Source organism: Falco biarmicus, chromosome Z (genome assembly GCF_023638135.1).
Source record: "Falco biarmicus isolate bFalBia1 chromosome Z, bFalBia1.pri, whole genome shotgun sequence".
NCBI classification, from domain to species: domain Eukaryota; kingdom Metazoa; phylum Chordata; class Aves; order Falconiformes; family Falconidae; genus Falco; species Falco biarmicus.
Window position 1 is genome coordinate 37,481,364 of NC_079311.1, and position 21,294 is coordinate 37,502,657.

Here is a 21,294-nt window from a genome sequence, read left to right on the forward strand (position 1 = left end):
TTGCAGTAATTATAATACCTTGACTTTTTGGTTTCAGGATATTAATTAACCAATTCTCCAAGCACATGGGATTAAGATATTGCTGAGAAGTGGTGACAAAAGCAAAGGCAGGGGTTTGCTGCCAGGCTGTAGGAGCAGGCCTGTGGAGCAGAGAGGCACATGCTTTGATCTACAGCTGGCTGCCTGGAAGCCTGTAAAAACAGGGGTCAGAATTGATCTGTACCAGAAGTGCACAGTAGCGCGAATAACTGCCTCAGGGAGTATTGACCAGGTCATTTTGTATCCTAATACACTTATACTTCTGTAAGACACAAATGGAGTGGAGAACCCTTTTCATTTCTGCATTTGGCAAAAGCATTAACACGATGAATGAGTCTTTCTTAAAAACAAGGAAAACAAACACATCCCTTACAGAGAGTGGAATTTGTCACATCATGCCAACTGTTGGGAGCTAGCTGGTCAGCCCATCCTTCTTTCAGTTTCAGGTGGGTGAAATTCTGAGGGGGTGTGTTGGACAAAAGCTATCTGGGTTGTTTTTTTTTTTTCATATTGGATATCTACTATATTTCTGCAAATAAATATTAGACCTAAAGGATGAATTTCTCAGCTAGTATAAATCAGCACAGCTCCATTGATTTGTATAGGGCTATGCTGGCTTATGCCCACTAGGCATTAGCCTCACCAAAGGCTTTGTAATCTTTTTAAAGTTAAGGGAACAGGCTTGTTCCATGTTTAGGTGCTGAAAGAAAGAGAGAGTTATGGACACAGAGTAACGTAAACTACAACTTTAAATGACAAACTGCAGGATATTTGGAGGGCTTAAAGACTAACTGCAAAAATCTACTACATTTGTTGAGAAAGCCACAAAATTACAGCCTATATACATATACTTTTATATATATATTCATATATATTCCACAATTACTCAGTAGGTGGCAGTTAAAAGCCTGGATGAGCTTTGCCGTTGCCATTTAGGCAGTAGCACCAGCAGATGCTGGAGTCAGTCCATCTGTAAAAGCAGAAAGAGAGAGGCTGCAATCAAGCCAACAGGAGCATTAGCCACGGCCCAGGCACTGGGGAGTCAGTAGGAGAGGAGCAGCACAAGGGAAAGCAGCAGGCGAAAGAGCTGCAGCCCCTTGATTAAGACAGGGACTCCTTTTTGGTGGAGGAAACCCAGAGCAGAGGGGGTGAACAGCCGGTGCAATGACAGGCAGAAACTGAGGAGCATTTGGAGCTTTCTGTTCCTACACAGGTAAAATTTTTTCCATTGTTTTTCTGCATTGTCTTGTAAAATAAAAATAGCTTTGCATTGAGAGTAGAGGTCTTTATCGCCTTTGGCCAAAATCCACAGTCCTCACTCAGGCAAAATTTCCGCTGAAGTCAGTAGAGTTTTGTGTGAGTTATGACTGCGATATTTGATCTAAGCATGTATCTTAGGTAGAGAACATGGCATGCTGTAAGCTGGGGCTGACAAGAAGCCAGAGGTTGGTCATATGCATACTGACCAGTTAAACATCATTTTTCTGTGTGCTGGGATGCTAGTAAGGGCTTCATAACCTTTTTTTAAAACTGTCTTTCATTAAAACTCAATGTGCTGGATTTTGCCCTAGTTTAAACTGCTGCCACTGCAGTGCTTAAGGGGAGATGCATTTTTTTTTAAATGAAGGCTACATTTTAATTTATACGATGAAAGAATCAAAAATGTTGAGTCTGAATAAAATAAGACCAGGTGTTCGTTTCTTTGAAACAAATACAACTTTGCAGCATCCCACTGACAAACAGGCAATGTTTTATTTGTGCAGTAGATTGTGCCTCTTTCAATTGAAAGAAAGAAAATAAATCATGAAAGGCCATTGTCCAGTATTTGTGAGGGACTGAATTAAATTTGATAATACTTCCTTTCTTGCTATCTTCCCTGTGAAATGTGGGATGCTCTATATGCTGCAGCACTCAGTCACAGTTGGGTGAGCCCAGAATGGGGCAACTTATTTGATGTATTTTGTTTTTAAAGCATTTCCTGAATGTCTTGTTTTCATGAATACGTAGTCATACATGAATATATATATGCCTGTTTATAAATGCACACACACAGGTATGTAATATGTACATCCCCATACCTTTCCATATAAATGAAGATGTTGCAACTAATTTCTGTTATACCTCTGCCAAGCTTTACAGTTTACGGTATCTAGAATGTTTGCAGGTTTCATAATTATTAATTCTGGATCAGAGGGCTATTTTGCCTTGCCTCCTACCTCCCTTTTACTTTTCTGACTTAGGGACTTCACTCATGTTCAGGAGCTGCCCCACAGGGTCTTGCCGTGCCTACTAAATGCAGTAGTGCCCAATTCTCTCAGAATGGCATCTGTGCCATTGTTCAGGGACTATGAAATGTGGTATCCCTTGAGGTTTCATGCTCTCTCACACACTGCACACATTCCTGAGGCTTTTGCATGAAGAACTGTTTAAACATGGAAAAGGTTCAAATACACAGCTGCAAATCAATGGCCCCATGGAACTGGGGGAATGATTGCAGTTTACAGCTATTTATTTCTATCCCTGGTGTCCAGGTTTCAGCTGGGGTAGAGTTATTTTCTTTTTAACAGCTGGTGCAGTGCTGTGTTTTGGATTTGATATGAGAATAGTGGTGATGACAGATGTTTTTAGTTGTTGCTAGGTAATGTTTCAACTAGATCAAGGACTTTTCAGTTTCTTAGGCCCTGCCAGTGAGAGGGCTGGAGTGGCACAAGAACTAGGGGTGGACACTGCCAGAACAGCTGACCCAAACTAGCCAAAGGGATGCTCCATACCACAAAGAGTCATGTTCAGTATATAAACTGGGAGGACATGTCTGGGGCTTCCTGATCACTGCTTGGGGTCTGGCTGAGCATTTGTTAGAGGGTGGTAAGCAAGTGTATTGTGCATCATTTGGTTTCTTTTCTCCCTCCCCTTTGGATTTTGTTCTTTTCCCCTTCTCCCTCCTCTTCATTATAATTACTATTGTTATTATTGTTGTTTTTATTTTATTCTATTTCAATTATTCTATTGCCCTTCCTGATTCTCCTTCCCATCCCTTGTCGTGGGGTGGGGGCAGGCAGCGAGCATGATACTTAGTTACCAGCTGGGGCTAAACCATGACACCTGGGAATAGTGAAGAACAAATGGGTTTAAATAGACCGTGAATACACTTAGGCTGCAAAGTTTGAAACAATTAGCAGCAAGGTTCTGAAATTACCTTCTTGTTGAGGTAATAGAAAGAAAGCGTTCTAAATGTGTTTTACTTGGAACTTGGTGGAAGGGATTATGTGAAATGGTTGCCTGTAATGGCAAAGAACTGGATCTGATAATCCAGGTTTCTTTCAGTACTAAACACCATTCATACTTTTCACTGGAAGTTGCCTACATTCAAAAGTCTCTTTGCAAGTGGGTCAAGGTCTTTAAAAACACAGTTTTCCACACATCTCACACCAGAGACAAATGAAAGCCTATTTCTTTTCTACATTGTGCTGCACTGTTGTTTACACCAGCAGACAAATAAGGTGTGATGGTCATCAAGCTGAATAACATCCCTTTCTCACAGTGCAAGTTCTTTGTAAGATGATTGGAGTTCAGAAGCACAGCTCCTTCTGGCCAAGTCGTCAGGATTTTATTACACCAGCACTGCAGTCTCTGTAGTACCAACAAAACCAGTGGATAATATATAAACTCATAATGCTGTTTCTGAAGTTGTTACTAGTGCTATTTCTAGTTTCCTTTCAGGATGACCTGATAACTTCCTTTTGTGCTAACCAACACACCTGTCTATCATGGCTTAACCCCAGCAGCAACTAGATACCACATAGCTGTTCACTTACGCACCCTACTCCACTGCCCCCCACCCCGCCACAATGGGATGGGGAGGAGAACTGGAAAAATCTAAACCCCATGGGTTGAGGTAAGAACAGTTTAATGAAATAATAATAATAATAAAAGAAATAATAATAGAAATAACAATAATAATAGTGATAATAATAGTAATAATAATAGTAATGAGAAGGGAGATAACAAAAAGAGAGAAAGAAATAAAACCCAAGAAAAACAAGTGATGGACAATACAGTTTCTCACCACTTGCCGATCAATGCCCAGCCAGTCCTTAGGCAGTGATCAGCCCCTCCTGGCCAGGTCACTGCAGTTTATATACTGAGCATGACATTCTATGGTATGGAACATCCCTTTGGCTAGTTCAGGTCAGCTGTCCTGGCTCTGCTCCCTCCCGGCTGCTGGTGCACCTGCTCACTGGCAGAGCATGGGAAACAATAAAGCCCCTGATTTAGATTAAGCACGACTTAGCGACATCTAAAACATCAGTGTGTTATCTACTTTATTCTCATACTAAATCCAAAATACAGCACTGTATTCACTACTAGGAAGAAAATTAAATCTGCCCCAGCCAAAACCAGGACAAGATCCAAGCATCATGTGTGAAAAAGCAAAAACTCACACTTCCATTGTGACTGAGTGTGTGTAATTACCTCAAACTTAGCTTATTTTAAAAACGCACAATAAACAGTATTCTGGTTCAAAGATGTTCCTGCAGAATGACCACATTCAATTCCATATTCTCTTTTCCTCTACTTCTTTCTTTTTATAATCTGATCCTTCTCTTGTTTTTTTATGTTTTTGATTTGTATACTACATTGGATTGCAGTAAATCTCAGTAACTATTATGTAATATATAATAAACTGCATTCGAATGTTCCAGCTCCCGCAAGCCACGTGAGTACCAGGCCATTTGTAGACTTAAATAAAACAGTATTCATTGCAGTACATTTGGTTTGGTATATAGGGCTGATTCAAAATAGTTTTTAACTTTCCCATTTATACTTTGTATTACTAGGCCTAATTGAGCAATTCTCAGTATTACATAAAGGAAGAAAAATGGCATTTTTGTGAAACATGCATACAAACTGTTAGCAATATTACGTTCCCTTTTAAAGTAACAATTTCCTTAAGTGTACTAGGAAAAAAAAATATTGGAAATTTTTTTCATATGTTTCTGTTTTATTCTGCACCCAAACAAAGGTTGCTAAGTATCAATGAACAAGTATTTTCACTGCATTCTTTTTTGTTGCACTAAAGTTAAAATGTGCATTAACTTATCTTACTGCTGGAAAGGCAGTAGAAAAGACCCACCAAGTGACAATGCAACTGTACATATGAATTGAAACAGAACATTCTTTATTTTGCCTTTTTGAGAAAACAAATATTGATTTGTTTTCAACCACAAAATATTGATTACTGTATAAATGAGTATCCAAGGAAGGCAAAAGCAATGTCAAAAAGGGTGTGTCAAGTCTGTGACAGACAGGTTTTTCCACTCACACCAAGGTCAGGAGCACCACCTGTCAAGCAAACAAATTTGAGTTAAATGTTAGACTTCTGTATTGGTGATGAAAATCAGTCTCTGATTTCTCTGACTGTGCAGGGCTGCAGTACGCTATGGCAGCAAAATGCAATCACCCTCACCCTCACTGAAGGTAATGGAATTGGTTTTAGTTGAATCTGAATAAATGTCAATGAAGTTATGTCAGCCATTTAGTATCTGCATTTAAAGTAGGTATGTTGTAAAGCACTTCTATGAAAAAGCAAATCCATTCCTGGACTGCAAATATTTTCTTCCCAAAATGTCCAGTAGTTCTGACTTAATGTGAAGCTAAGAAAAGGAGACTTCCTTTTATTTATTTATTTTTATATTCTTCCCTGAAAATCTAGGGAAATTTTTATCTGTTCTGAAAAGTTAGTAATTTAAATAATCAAATAAGAGCTACCATCAACTGGTAAATTATTGCTGTAAACCCAACTCAAAAACATTAGCGTTTTCCCAATTTGTTCACTCAAACATTAAAATGCTACCATGTGTTACTGGGAAATTATTTTTTAATCTTTAGAATATAGTTTTCATAATTTTGTCTACAAGGAAAAGAAACATGAATTGTGAATAAACTACTCTGAAGGCTAAGCCTTCTTTTTTCGTAATAGAAAGTACTGAAAGCCAGGGCAGTGATGAAAATTAGTACGAAATTGTTTTTCTCATTAAAAATAATTTTAAAAAACCCGGTAAGTATTCAGTTTTGTGGAAGTCTTGCAATGTAGATTTGCGAATTAAATTTTAAAGAAAATACACTTTAAAGTAAAAAGAAAAAATATATACATTTCCCCAAACCAGGTTATGATAAATTGCACATCATAGACAGCAAATAGCTTCTTGTAAAGAGGTAGAAACTCCTATCAGAAAGTTGTCATTCCTGTATCATACCCACAGTTATACTTTAATTGCTGGTTTTCAACCTTTTCTGATTTGCAGAAAATTTTCAGTGTAAACACAGGCTTCTTAGTAGTGCTTGGAAGCATATCAACAAGGAGATTACATTACTTAATTACTTGTCAGAGTTCCTTCTGGATCCTGAAACCTGCTACATTAACTTATTCACAAGTTATTGCCCAACAAACCAGTTGCAAAATGTATTATATTGGCTGGTAGGGTTTTTGGAGGGCTTACCTCGCGCAACTAGGACAAGAAGACAAATACTGATATTCTCAGTATAAGCCACATCATTTTGAAAGGGGTGTTATTTGGGCTGTGGAAGAGTATCAGGCCTGTTTCAGTAGTCAGGATAACAACCAAGCTATCCTTTCCAGCCCAACAAGGAAAGATAATTATAGAAGTTATAATTATATGTCAGAAGCCCTTAACCTTTAATAATTCTGCTTCTATAGAAGATTTGTGCAAATAGTCTGAAACTGACATTAAAGAATTGAGGTCTACAGTGGAAAGGCAAAAGGGCCACTGCTCTTTGTACAATTTCCTCTGCTGAACGGAAGCAGTCTTCCATGGATGTATGGCTTTTCTGTGTAAAGACACACATTTATATGAAACTAGCTTGTTGCTTATGCTTGGATTTTTATCATGAATCTCCCAGTATATGGAATTTCACATCCAAAGCCTCTACGGTCAAATGATTATTTGGGATATTTTCCTTCTTGGTTTGGTGGCTGGTGTATTGGGGGTTTTTTTAGTGGTTTATATGTTCTAACTTTCTCTAGTCAGGAAAACTTAAAAGCCACAACTTTTTTCCATAAGATGCCCAATAAAAAGTCACCTATTTTGGCTAGTGGACATCTGGAGAAGCAGAAATTCACTACAGTATGTAAAGTTATAGCTAGCTGCCAAAAGTAGATTAGCCTGCTATTAAAAAATGAGGGGCTGAAAGGTCAGACTGAGTCTCTGATCCCGCCTTTATGTGAGTGACAAATTCCAGTTAATAACCCTACTGCTCTACCCCATGGCATAGTGTCCTACATGTTGAAAGGTGGACATAAAATGTTTTAAGTTGATCTTTCTATCTTTACTCAGGTAGATTAAATCTATTGAAAACTGAACAAAACCTACAGTGTTGGGTCTGTTAAGCTGGGAAAAAAACTCAAAAAAATCAGTCCCAGGGAGAGTTGAATACAGTGCTGTTATCTTGACATTTTTATTTCTGTGTGTGAATTCATGAATACCTAACTACACATCCACAAAGGCTTCTGAGTTATTTGTCACTGAGTTTTGACTGTAAGCACTTGAAAGATTAAGATACTGGTTTACCAAAATGCTTGAGTAGATAAGAGTAGTTCTGTTTAAGTCAATGAAGTATCTAACATACCTAAGGTAAAACCTGAGTTTAAACAGGAACCAAAGTCATTAAACTCTCCTTTTCCTAATTTTAAGATTAGCCAATTCACTAAATAAAAAGTGGCAATCAGTAGGACACCTGTTCACCCTGGGTAAACTTAGCATGTTATTGCTGTTTCTGCATGAAAGGAATGTTTTTTCACTTGGTGTGTTCAATGATGCTGAATCTTGTTTTATGGTAATGGTTCATTAGTACATACCTGTTACTCAGGGTTTAGTTCTGAAAGCTCTTGGACAACAGTAGACCAAATCATTAAAGTGTATTCCTGATTTTAAAGATCTTTGTTGGATCAGGTCCAGCACCTTTTGAATTTTCTGTACATGAATGCTTAGCAGAAAATGGAACCAATAGACCCTTCTGCATTGTTCATTCTTCCATCAGCAGTCCTGCCTTCAACAAGAAATGCCACTTTGGTTAAACTTAGTTTCAGAAACCCATGCTACCTATTGCCCCTGTAGAAAACTCATCTAGTTCTTGTCCCTTTTTTTCCCATTCTTTCTTGCCTCGTAAAACTATTCCTGCCATTATCCTTGCTGGCCATATCTTAGCCCAAGAGCCAGTAAATATTTTCTTACTGACAGTTATGTATTTGGGGGTTTTGTTTTACCAAGGGATCCATTTGATATAATAATTCATAGGGCTTCAAACAATTTTGAAAAGGTATTGTTTCGTCAAGAAGGTTTTCAACTTCAGTGTGATGAAAATATAAAAATTTTCTAAAGCAGAGCACAACATCTGTGATCACAGAACACTGCAGGGGCTGGATTCTACCTTCTTTACATGGAGATGTTTAGGACAATATTTCACTTCTTTAAATACAGAAAAAAACTGTGAAAAATTATTTTGAAAGGATCCTGTCCTCTCTATTACTCTTCTGTGTTAGGCCAGCAGTATGAAGGGAATCTGTAAAACCTTTCAGAGAACCTCTCTGAAAAAACTTTCCAAAATTGATATCCTGACTTAATACTTAGATTGTATCTGTAGTGTAGCATATGCATTTGTAATGTAGTGAAGAATCTGTCCCAAAATGGAAGAAACACTTTAGCCAACATTGAAAAAGTGGAGCCATTTTTATTTTTCTTCCCTTTTTCTTTTTTAAATATTTGAAAGTAAATATTACAATCACCTAGGCTATACTAGGTCTCCTGAAGGACATACTTTGTCTGCTGACATTCTGGTCATGCAGGGCTGTTTATCTTTCTACTTTGTCTCAGCCCTATCAAGTTTTGTACAGACTGAGCCACTGCTTTCATGTCAGTTAGAAAATTCTAAATGATGAATTTTCTATGCAAATTGAAACAGTTCAAATGTTGTAGAAAGTCTAACTCTAAACGAGAAACTGTTTCCGTCAAGCCAAACTGAATTTGTAGTTTGAATTTTTGCTTCCTATGCATATGTTGAATAAGAAGAGTGTCTGATTTTATCTTTTACTTTCACATGAACAAGTAAATATTATAACAAGGACAGTGTGTCAGAGGAAAGCACTCAACTCTTTACTTCCACGGAAGATGCCATTTTGTCTCTAACTTAATCTGGTCTGCTTTCTTCTGGCTGATGGTACAAAATACTAAGTTAACATTGCTTTTCTCTCAAAGTATAGTTGAGAAAAACTCTTCTTTTTTGCCATGGCCTTTTATGTCATCCAGTTTTGTATTGACTCTGAAAATAAATCTGGAACTCCAAAAACCTCGTGTTCTTTCACATCTTTTTTTGGCCACACTCGGTAACTTCTACACAGATCTTGAAGTTAGATCATTACACTGCTTTCAACGTCCAATAGCTGAATGCTGTTTGGTCAATAAGACCTGTTATATTGGAACATTTCCATGCCACTTCTAGCTGCTGCACCTACACTGACCTGCCCAAAATCACTGATTTTCTCAATCTTTTGTCCACCGTAAACAGCCTTTATATCACATGAATGCTATATATGAAGACTTTACAGTGTTCAATTATACTACAGTTAAGCCCAAGGTAAAAAAAAAAACCAACCCCCAAAAAAAACATGACAAGAATGTACACCATTTAAGCATTTTCTTAAGGACTTTGCTGAACTGTGTTTGCTGAACCTACAGGTCACACAAACAGTGCCCAACTTCCTTTTTACGGTAACTACTTTACACAGCACTAAGACAGCTTTCTTTCAGTAAACCAGTATGTTAGCGCTTGGACATTCAGTGCTGGAAATCTTGAAGTGGATTTAATCTTCACTGATCATGCAGCATTGCCGTTATTTTGAAACGCCATTCTTCACCATCCTCCAGCATTAATTGAAAAAAATGTTAACACTGGGCAAGATTCAGAGACCAATTGCATAAAATTATGTTTAGAGGGACTTCTATCATGAGCTTTTAGACTAATGGAAAACCCAAGCTATTACTATGAAATAACAGCAAAACTGGTGCTAGAGTCTAAGAAGTTTCTGGAGGCAACTAATTTAACCAATTACCAACATTTCAGCAGCAGCAGCATAATCACCTTTCCTAAAGCAATGAGATGCTTCTCGGAGAGTCATCATTAGTTGGAACAGCTGTAGGCAAAGAATTCTTTTTAAGAATAAAATAAGACACTTTGTTCAAACTGCACTGAAGACAGTGAAAAAGCCCAGAGAAATCTTAGGTCAAACGGCTTAATGTTCTCTGGCACTGCATAAATACCTTGAGCAAAATATAGTAAATTGCTGCCTTCAAATCCCACATCACACTGTTTTGTGAAAGACTTCTTTGCATTTCAAGACTTCCACCAGGTTTTTTCATAGGGAGAAGGTATGACCTGAAATATCTGACACACCTCTCTATATTTTTGCCTTGTTAAGGTATCTAAAAAGTTAGAACAATCAGGAATAAATAATATTTAGCCTAATATTTGTTATCCAATGATGTCTGAATAGTATCTACTAACACAAAGATCACAGACTTAAATTCAAGTGCAAGGAAGTCACCAATACATAGATAAACATTTAGAAAAAAAGGCATGATGTTGCAGTAACTTACCAAGCTGTAACTTTGAAATGGCAAAGCAAATGCAGGAAGTGGTTTTAGTCTAAATGCATTAATTTTAATTATCATCATTAGTATTGTCAATCCATGCATAGCGACTTATGTTAATATGACTTGGCCAGTTGTCCTCCCATTTTATGTAAACATGTAAAGCAAAAAGAGAAGGTATTTTGAATAGATGCTTATATCTGGCCAAGGCTTTGCTCAAATATCAATGACACAGGCACTAACAGTGTGAAAATATTCTTCTTTATTAACAAACGTGGCAAGAACAACACCTGTATAAAAGCCAGAGCTGACATCAATCAAAAGTGCTACAGCTTTTACTCAGTGAGGAAGTCACAATTTACACTAGCTGATTGTTGAGAAGCAGACTTTCAAAGAACACTTTGTTCAGCATGAGAATAAAAATATGCTTTCCACATGGATTAGAACCTCATGTTGCAAGAAAAAGCTGTTTTAACTGTTACCATTTTGTCTTCAAACACATCCAAATTTCCATCGATTTGAAAAGACCAAAGCAAACCAAGCAAAGAAAAAGAAAAAATAATGAAAAAGAGCATTTTGTAGTAAAAGTTGAAGACACTAGAAGTAAGAAAATCCCCACTCTTTAAGTCCAAGATCATTGGCAAATATGGTGAAAATACTCCCCAAGAAATGCCTGTTTATATACGTAATGGACAAGTAAAAACTTGCAGAGCTCTTTTTCCCTCCTGTGTATTAGTAATGTGTGCTTTTTTTCACATTTGGTGTGGTGAAATGCCCATTAACCTTACAAACATGCTGAAATCCATCTCATGTATATCTACATTTGGTATTATTCTTCACCTTGCACTTTGTGTCTTTGCATGATGGTCTCATCACTGGAAGCCTGATGGATTTTTAGTTTAAATTGATGCAAGCTTTTGAACTAAATGCATTGCATGTAAATTATTGGATTTCCATCATAACAATGACAATATAAACAGAGACATCTCCTTAAACACTTAAAAAAAACCCCAAAATCAGTAACTGATATGAGATGATCTTACTTGAGGAAAGAGAGCTTTCAGGAAATCAATACATAGTATCTGACAATTGCTGTATTGCACATCAGACTGACATGTCAGTAGGATATCTTAAAACCTCAAGAACTGGATCAGTGAAGATGCAATCAAAGCCTCTGATTCCAGACAGCACACGTAGTATCAGGTTGTTTTCTAAAATGTATACTACCCTAAAAAATACCACCTAGCCAAAAAATTTCAAAGAAATGTGCAACCTGTGACATTTCATGGAAGTCTAACAATACAAATGTGGTTAAATCCTTTTGCAACAAAACAAAACTGTGGAAACACTGGAGAGTGGGCAATTTTTTTTCTATACAAGCTTTCAAGTACAAACTGGATGGGCTCACCAGCTAGGAGATTCTCATCTCATATTACTCTAAGGGTAAGTATTCAAGGAGATTAATTTTCACAAGTTATTTTTCAGCCTCTCTCAACATTTTGCCTTCTATTATATGTGTTATTCGTGGCTTAAATACAAACATAAGAATCAGGTCATAAATAAAATTGATAGAAAAGTTAGTCCATTATTAAAGATAAGTGATAACTATGGAGATCCAGTGGCTAAATACAGGATCAGTGACATCAATTTAGTAAATGCTAACACACCCACATGTAATTAGTCACCCAAAAAACATGAAGAGTTTCAGCTATCAAGTCTATAATCCGTAGTGCAAGGTAGTTTGTTTAAACATTTTTAAATACCTCTTTTTGTTATCACTATATAACAAAATAACCGATTGTGTATCAAAATGACTCAGTCCTTGAACTGTATCCTCCTGTCAGAACAGCTCTTCAGTTCTTTACCTGGCATGTCAGAAACAGCTAAGAAAGGAACAGCATAAAGGTCTGTAGTTGAGTTTGAACTGGAAGCAGCCTTTTATCCCAGAGAATAGCCCCGTTGGCCTCAGTCACAGCAGCTGAGCTAGAGCAACTCAAGCCTCGCACAAGTGGAGCATCTGCAGAAAACAGAGGTAAATCAGCAGAGGTATATGGAGACTCACTAACTTGCTGAACTTTGCAACCAACAAATAATGAAGGGTGTGGATGTAAGTTATAAAATGTGCTTCGCCTTTTTAAGTGAGCATAGTTTTGTTAAAGTAATGTGTCACAGGATGATAGCAATTTTTTTCACTGATGTAGTCCATGAAGTAACAAAGGCAGCAAATGAGGATTTATTAGGCATAAACTCCAGAATAAGTCAGCTTTAAAGTGTAAAATGCAACTGCTGTTCTCTATGTGTAGATTATGAAACAGAGAGGTTCTCAAGGTATGAATCAGGGAGGATACTGTACATCTGAAAAGTCAAACTTCTCTCAAGTTAATTTTCCCTTATCTGCACTGGCCAGAATACTGAACACTGATGAAACAATGTACTACTTTGCTTTGTCCTGTTGTGCGTTTTAGTTAATATATTTTAAGACAAAGAAAACCCAATGCACTCATAGGGCGGTATGAAATGCATTAGGTTGGGTGCCTGTGCAGCACAGCCACACAGAATGGTTTTCACTGCAGGAGGATCTCTGACCAGACGCACACAGAGAATGTAAGCGCACGGTAAAAACTAGGGAAGCCTTTCCCTGGTGTGATCTGAAAGCCTTGTCTGAGCTTATTGCGTTTTTTGCTTTGAGCAGGACAAAAATTAAAATAATCTGAGTTTTTAATCTTGGTAAAACGGAGGATCCGTAGGACTAACAGACCTGCATGTGGGACAGACCAAATAGCGACTGAGGCTGCTGCTCCCCCGCAGCAGCACAGGCTGGGGAGCAGCTCCGCGGGAAGGCCCTGGGGCCGTGGTGGGGACCACACGGGCACGGCCCCGGCGGCAGTGCGGGCCCGCCGTGCCCCGGGCGGTGGGTCGGGGGGCGATAACCCGCCCCCGCGCAGCGCTCGGAGGCAGCAGCCGCGCAGTGTCTGTTGCGGCGCCCCCGGCAGGGGACACGGCCGGCGGCCCGGAGCGAGCTCCCCTGCGGGCCCGAGGCGCCGTGCGGGCTGGGGGCTGGGGGCTGGGGGCTGGGGCCGGGCCGCCCGGGGGCAGGCACCGCCCGGGGGGGCACCGGGCAGCCCCTCCGCGCCTGCGGGAAGCCGTCGGGAAGGTGAAGTTGAACCCTTCACAGCAATGGGCACTGGGAGGAGGAGGGGTGACAGGCATGAGCTGCAACACAAATAGTTCGGATTAGATATAAGGGAGGGAAAATCACGCTGAGGGTAATTCAGCAGTGGAGCAGGTTGCCCAGAGAAGCTGTGGGAAATACTGGAAGTTTTCAGACTCTGACAGGACAGAACAACTCTCTAGTCTCATGGCTGACCCTGCTGTGACCAGCAGTGACCAGAGACCTTCCAGCCTGAATTATCCTGTGATTCTGTGGTCATTTCTATAGCCACTCTGCAAAATCTCCCTCAGCAACAGTTGTGCTCTTCTTACCACTACAAAGTTTTCCTGTTGTCTAATGTGAATCTATTCTACAACCTAAGCCCATTATTTCCACCTTTTTTCCACTACTGGTGCACACTATCCCTCTTTGCAACAATTTATTATGTATTTGAAGATTAGCTACCATGCCATTTCAGGTTCCCTTAGAAGCTTTTCAGATGCTTAATACTTCACACCATTAAGTGCCACATTTCAATTTGTTCTAACATTTGAGCAACTATATATGGCAGTTTCTTGGAGATTTCTGAGTATGCTTAAAGCATGAAGTTTAATATAGCAGGATTACAGTCAGATAGCTTTAAAAAAATTATTTCTCTACTCTGTATTTCACTGATTTTCATAGTGCATTTTTTCTCACCATGTCATACTTCCCAGACTACATATTACCTGATTGTGCAACACTTAAGCTGCTTCTGAGGTGAAATAGCTATGATTTTCTCTCTTGCCTTTTTGCTCACAAAAATTATTAAACTATAATTCTTATCGTAGCTCATCCTATGCAGTCACCCACAACATGCAGTCCTACAACTGTTCTGAATTTGCGTGCTTACAGCTCGCACATACAGGTTTATTCTCAGTGGAAAATTGTCCTGCTAGCTTCCTCTGTTCTCATTTCTTGCTAGCTACTTTGGTTTTGCTTATTTTCTCAACAGCATGAGCTGGTCATCCATTTTCCTTGTTCCTCAGAGGATTTTCCCTCTTACATAAACACATATACCAGTGTTCTCTGAGACTACCCTTCTTTCCATTCTTTGAATTCTGCTGTCAGAGAGAAAAACTTTTGCTTCAGTGCCTCAGGATGAACACTTTTATTTATCAATCTTTCCTATATTTAAACAGGTCTCTGAAAGTGACAGTGACTGCAGCATAGGAGAGAAGGAAGGGGTGAAGCTGCCTTCTGCCTGAAGCCCATCTGGGCAGGCAGAGCTGTGACAGCGTCTCCACTTTGCCTGAGGATCAGCATCCCCAGTTGCCCTGATTATTCTGCCTATGGTGTGGCAGATGAGGAAGTGCAACTCCTTCATTCAACACATTATGTAAAGACAGATGTTTTCAGCTTTCAGACGTTAGAATTAGGACAGAATAGGATGCCCTGGACAAGAAGGATAACAAAATCAGGGTATGCTTGAACAGAAAAATGAAGACATTAGTGCAGCATGGGCAGACATAGCTTTAATCTAACTGGCACAGGCTGCAACAGCATCAAAGATGCAAAAGCACAAAATTCAGTGTGGGCTGGCAACTGGGATAAGGTCATGGGGGCTCCACTCACATCCATACCTCTACAGCACCAATCCTATTCTCCCTGTGCTAAACAGGTTAAGGGTAACTTAAAATCTTGCCCCACAATGCAATCACTCTTCCTGCTGCAATGAAGAAATAGCTTGAAGGCTTTCTTTATTCAGTAAGAAATACCTTTGGGTTGTTCTGCATTAGCTGCTACTCAGGAAACAGTGCAACAGACAAATTCAATTACCTTGGACCATTAGAGCACTTGGACAAGGTTCCCTATTAAATCAGCCCATTTTCCTAAGGGCAAATACAGGTGCAGCAAATTTCGCAGTTTGTTCCACACATATTTTTTTCTGTATCTAGCTTCGGTTTGAAAAGTAACAACATCCTAGACCTGTTTCAACTTCCAGGGTTTAATTTTTTAGTCTTTATTTGCTTAAATATCACTAAATATAAAGAGACTCGTATGTGCTGTGTACCTAATGAACTCCTACTGATGCGAGGACAAATTCATCTTCACATTTATTTCAATGAATTCCAAAATGACTACAGCTTGCAGCCCTGTGAAAGCTTTACTATTTCCATTATTAATAATGATGACAATTATTTGTGGTCCTACAGATTACAGACTGGTTTTGTCAAGGGGAACTGACTTCAGGGATCACAGTTTTGTGACCTTTGACATATGCATTTGCCAACCTTGACAACATAAGCCACTTAAAAATATTGTGAAGACACCTGCACAGCCTTTCTGACAAGTGTAGCATGTCTCCAGTCACATATAATCTGCTGTGAAATAAAGATTAGAATGAAAAGGCAGACAACATGAACAATTTCAGTTTACCAAAATGAACTCTTTGACCTGAAATGCAAGTGGAAAAACATGCTGAATTGGGGGTGCGTGTTCTCAAAGAGTTAGAAACAAAGTACACTTAGTGCTATTGCTGAATAAGCTACAAACACATCTTAGATGTCCCTCAGGAGTGTTCTCCAGTTGTAGTAGAGATAAATTCCCTAACTACTGAAGACGTGGCATGCTTTGAGTAATTGACTGTCATGCATGTGTATATCGGTGTGTTTCAACAATGATTTGAGGAGACTTGTTTTAGAGACAGAAGAGTATTTCAGTTTCTACAATTTGTTCTGGCCTTGGTCTTGCTGGTATACCATTTCCCAGATGCAGCTTTTTATTTCTGGGGATATTAGTCCAGTAGGAAGAATACTGAAACTCACAATGTTAATTTAAGATAAATCATACAGTGATGAAGACAGTGCTTTGCTACCAGTGCAGGTAACATTGCATATCCTAAATTTACTATTGAAATAACCTATTTCAATTTAATATTTATTCATAATAACATTAATATAAAATTCATAATAATAATGATCGATAGAAATTTACTATTGAAATAACCCATTCTGTAACCTGCTGCAAGTCTTCTTAAATTATTACAACTTGTGATGACTTATATCACATTCATTTCTTTTCTTGGGAGAGATATCACAAAGTGCATTCTCCACATATGTCTGTATTAATGTCTCTTTTGTTGGTTTTGTCATTCTCTTTCCTAGATCTTTAGCTGAGCAACAGACAAACCAAGAAGCATGCCTGAGCAAAGCAATGATTACAGGGTTGTTGTGTTTGGAGCTGGAGGAGTGGGCAAAAGTTCTTTGGTCTTGAGATTTGTGAAAGGCACTTTCAGAGAGAGTTACATCCCTACCATTGAAGACACCTATCGGCAGGTGATCAGCTGTGATAAAAGCATATGCACTTTGCAGATAACTGACACTACAGGGAGCCATCAATTTCCAGCCATGCAACGCCTTTCCATTTCTAAAGGACATGCTTTCATTTTGGTTTACTCTATCACCAGCCGACAGTCCTTGGAGGAGCTCAAACCAATCTACGAACAAATCTGTCAGATTAAAGGAGATGTGGAAAGCATTCCAATAATGCTGGTGGGCAACAAAAATGATGAGAACCAAAATAGAGAGGTAGACACCAGTGAAGGAGAAGCCATGGCTAAGAAGTGGAAATGTGCTTTCATGGAGACCTCTGCCAAGCTGAACCACAACGTGAAAGAGTTATTCCAAGAATTGCTAAACCTGGAGAAACGCAGGACCGTGAGTTTACAAATTGATGGCAAAAAAAGCAAGCAGCAGAAAAGGAAAGAGAAGCTGAAAGGCAAATGTGTGGTGATGTGAAACTGCATTTTCAGAAGTAGTCATGCAGTCTCACCTGTGTGACAATGCCCATGTAAAACCTATAGACAGCAAACAACCATGCAAGACCCTATTCATTAGTATCTGTTTTAAAAGAAACATTTGGAAAATGAGAAAGTGAGTTACTGTGAAAAAAAACAACAATTAAAATATCATGTACTCTAGCTGTCAGAAAAAGTAAAAGAAAGGCTAGGGTATCTAATTGTAATTTACAGAAGAAAAGAAGTTTCATCCCTAAGATAATGTGAAAGATCTGGAAAATCAACTTCATATTATTTAGATTTGCATATAACTACAAGAGAAGGCGATGTATAACATTAGAACTAAAACAAAGAAATGGCCATGAAGAAACCTAGAACACATAAATGCATGCTGAGTGGTGTTATCACGCCCTTTAAGAATGCTGTGGACAAACAAGTCTGTGCAATTGTCATTACTGCTGGTGAAGCAGTGTGCATAAGATAGTCTCGGATCTGACAAATAAATGAACAGATTCACACTAAAAGGAAAGATGGGGGTAGCACAGTCAAAAGAAACAGATATTCTCTTTAACCCCACCCCCAGAATAAGATTTCTTTCTAGTATGATGTGGTGTTTGAACTGAAGAATGACGTAAAAACAGCCCCTGTAGGAGATGGAGATCATGTCCTTTTCTGGACCCACCACTTCAAGAGTGACCTGTGCTTCTGGCCCGACTATATTTCAGAAGAGCAGATGTTTGCCAGTGGAGAATGTGAGATTGTATAAAAATGGTGTACATGCAGAAACAGAAACCTTTCCCAGGGAGAACTGGCTGGGGAGTCCCATACAAAAGCTTCTATGGGTAAGGCTCAGTTCAAATGCTGCTCGTGGTTAAATGAACACGTGGTGTGATTAGTGAATGAATGGAATGTTACTGAACTGGTGGTACCCTTGGAGAGGGATTGGTGTAGTATACAAAGTTTTCATTCAAATTACCAGATTATCTGAGTGAAATTCCACTATATTCCAACTAGAGTGGTTTTGCATTCATGCACTATTAGATCTATTGCCTTTATATTGTCTGAAGGGTTTTATATTTACCATTTAAACTCCTGATTTGAACTGCTGTGACTATTTAGAGAACCAAATCCTATATCTGGAATTAGGGCCCACAAAAGTCTGTGGGAGATTTGCTGGAATTGGTACTACAGGATTTGGCATATTAACAGTTGCAGTCAGTACTGTGTTGCAATGCAATGCAAAGTTCAGAACAGAAAAAAAAACTGGTTTAAACCACTCTGTCATGGGAAACTGCCTTTCTCAAAACCTTTGGAAGGGGAAAAAGTGTACAAAATGTGAGCTTTTCTGGATCTCTCTCCAAAGCTTTTTAAAAACTACTGTTAATGAGTAAAGTATGTATCCTACTGGTAACAAAGGCCATCTAAGATAAAAGAAGCACATACTTTTTAAAAGGACTCATCAAAATTGTATAAGCTACAATTTGCACCTTAGGAACTGCTTTGCAATCATAAAAACAAACTATCATATTTTTCATAAATGCTTATGCCAAAATCATACTATGAGAAAATGCAGTCAAGTACTAGTATTATTAGTATGCATGCTGTTGCATTATAAATATTTTCTAGGAGCTGTTCAAATGCAGTATTTACATTAAAAATTGTTACCCTGTTGCTCTCAGAGTTACTGCTTGCTTACATTCCACCTTTCAAACAGAAGTACACATATTTCACAGGTAGAGTGATAGTATACAGTTCTTTGAGCAAGAACGGCTATTAGCAGTGTCTGGAAAGGAGCACAACTTCTGTCATTCACTCAGAAGAAACTCTGGCACCATTAAAATCAATCTTAACTTCTCAGGTGGTGAAATTGAGGCACCAAAAGAGGAAGCAACTGCACACAGGTACCCAGCACGGTAGTGGCAAACCCAAGAACAAAAGCAGATCTCCTCAGTCCCAGTTCAATGCTTGCTCTGTGTTTGGTCAGACTGTTTCTCCAAATTCTTAAACAGGTTCTAAAATACATAAAGAGACCTGGTATGGTTTATACAGCTAAGTGCATCTATTCCTTGTCAGGCTGTCAATACATCAAATGGTATTTCCAGATCAGGAATGCAAAACATGTAAAAGCACTACACTTAATAAGACTTTTAAAAATGTTTACACATCTACTCTGCTTGTAAGCAAATGGCTGATGATATTCATCTTCACAACACTGGATTCCACTAACGAAACTGGAAAATCAAAAGAATGATCACACTTAAGGAGTAGTGTGGGTCACTTACAGAAGTCAGCAGTACAGAGTTCTCCCACAAATGCTAACACTCCGGTGCCAAAGGTCATAATGCATATCACATGGCTAAGTGGCCAGAATGTAATAATGATAGAAACTCAGAGAAAAAAGGGCCATGTAAGGACAAAGATCCTTTTAAAATTATTAGTTTAACTGGAGGAATTATTTACATAGTAAAGAATCTTGCAGAAATAGAATATAGGGGATCTGAATTTCAGGGCTGAAATTCAGCCTTGGATTTTTTTTTTGGATGTGCCTCATAGCAAGAAAAGGGTAATTGTATTTCACAGGTGGAAATAAAACAAGCTGCCAGTCGGTAAGCTTGAGGACCATTTCCTTTCATTCCTGGTTGATTCCAAGTCTGGTACATAGTAAGACATGAATTATTTCATGGACTTGCATGTGTCAAAGCAAGGCCAGTACAGAAGCAATATTACTCATGGACCGTAGACTTGAAATAGAACATATTTTATACCCTTGCATTGTCATCCTAGTTTATACTACTAGATTTTACATATCTTACATACTTGTGAGCTGGTTTAAACATTTGTTTTGCTATTACTTATATGATTTATTTTTTTTTAATACAGGGAAAAAAACTGTAAGGTAAATAAAGAAAATACACAGCTTTACTACATTTTCTGTTTTATTTGGGAATGTGATATCAGTATAATTAACTCTTTAATATGTACAGAAAAAATATGACATGTTTAAAACCTGTAAGATCTACAGAGAATTTTAGCACCTAGGAATCATGTTCTAGAAAAAATGACTCTTTACAATGCATGACTTTTATATGTATATATGAAATATTAAGTTATATAGTTATCATAAAAATGTGTTGTTGCAATTTCAATAGAAAATATTTTATTCAAAAACTCTGGATATGGAGTCATTTGTGCCTACAAGTTTCTATGTTTCTGGTGATGTTCTGAACATACAAAATAAAGTTTTAAATGGAATCACAACTTTGGAAGAAGCTTTGTTGATGACTGCATTATGTTTGTTTCACAAGTATATTAAGTATGTATTTTTTAAAACTTGTAAAGGCAAATCTTTAAATCAAAATATATTCTTACATGTTAGGCAGTGTCCTAAAGTCTTCTGCTATACAAATCAGACACCTGACAAGTCCTGAGAGAACTGGAGCAGTATTATCTACCATTTACCTCTCTTTTATTATACTGGGGCAAACATCTACACCTTCAAAGCAATCTACCTTCATAAAACAGGTTATCAGTGGGTGTTACTTTTAGTCATCAAAAAGCAAAATAGTTCTGGAAGCTAGTTTGTATTTTATTATTTACTTTAAAATAACAACAGATAAAACTTGGTGCTTGTGCAAAATTGAAACTTACTATATGGATCTTGC

The 21,294-nt window shown here is 38.3% G+C and overlaps 1 protein-coding gene across 1 annotated transcript; it reads left to right on the plus strand.

The window, feature by feature from the left end:
* The first annotated feature begins 992 nt into the window (after positions 1-992).
* DIRAS2 (DIRAS family GTPase 2) lies at positions 993-20,901 on the plus strand. Its single transcript, XM_056325758.1, has 2 exons — positions 993-1,252; positions 17,001-20,901. Exon 2 carries the CDS (start codon positions 17,034-17,036, stop codon positions 17,631-17,633), a length of 600 nt encoding a protein of 199 aa, XP_056181733.1. The 5' UTR covers positions 993-1,252; positions 17,001-17,033; the 3' UTR covers positions 17,634-20,901.
* The last annotated feature ends 393 nt before the right edge of the window (positions 20,902-21,294 follow it).

What these genes read in the sequence shown, in the direction of transcription:
- DIRAS2 (XM_056325758.1), top strand. Translation starts at nt 17,034, where the DNA reads ATGCCTGAGCAAAGCAATGATTACAGGGTTGTTGTGTTTGGAGCTGGA.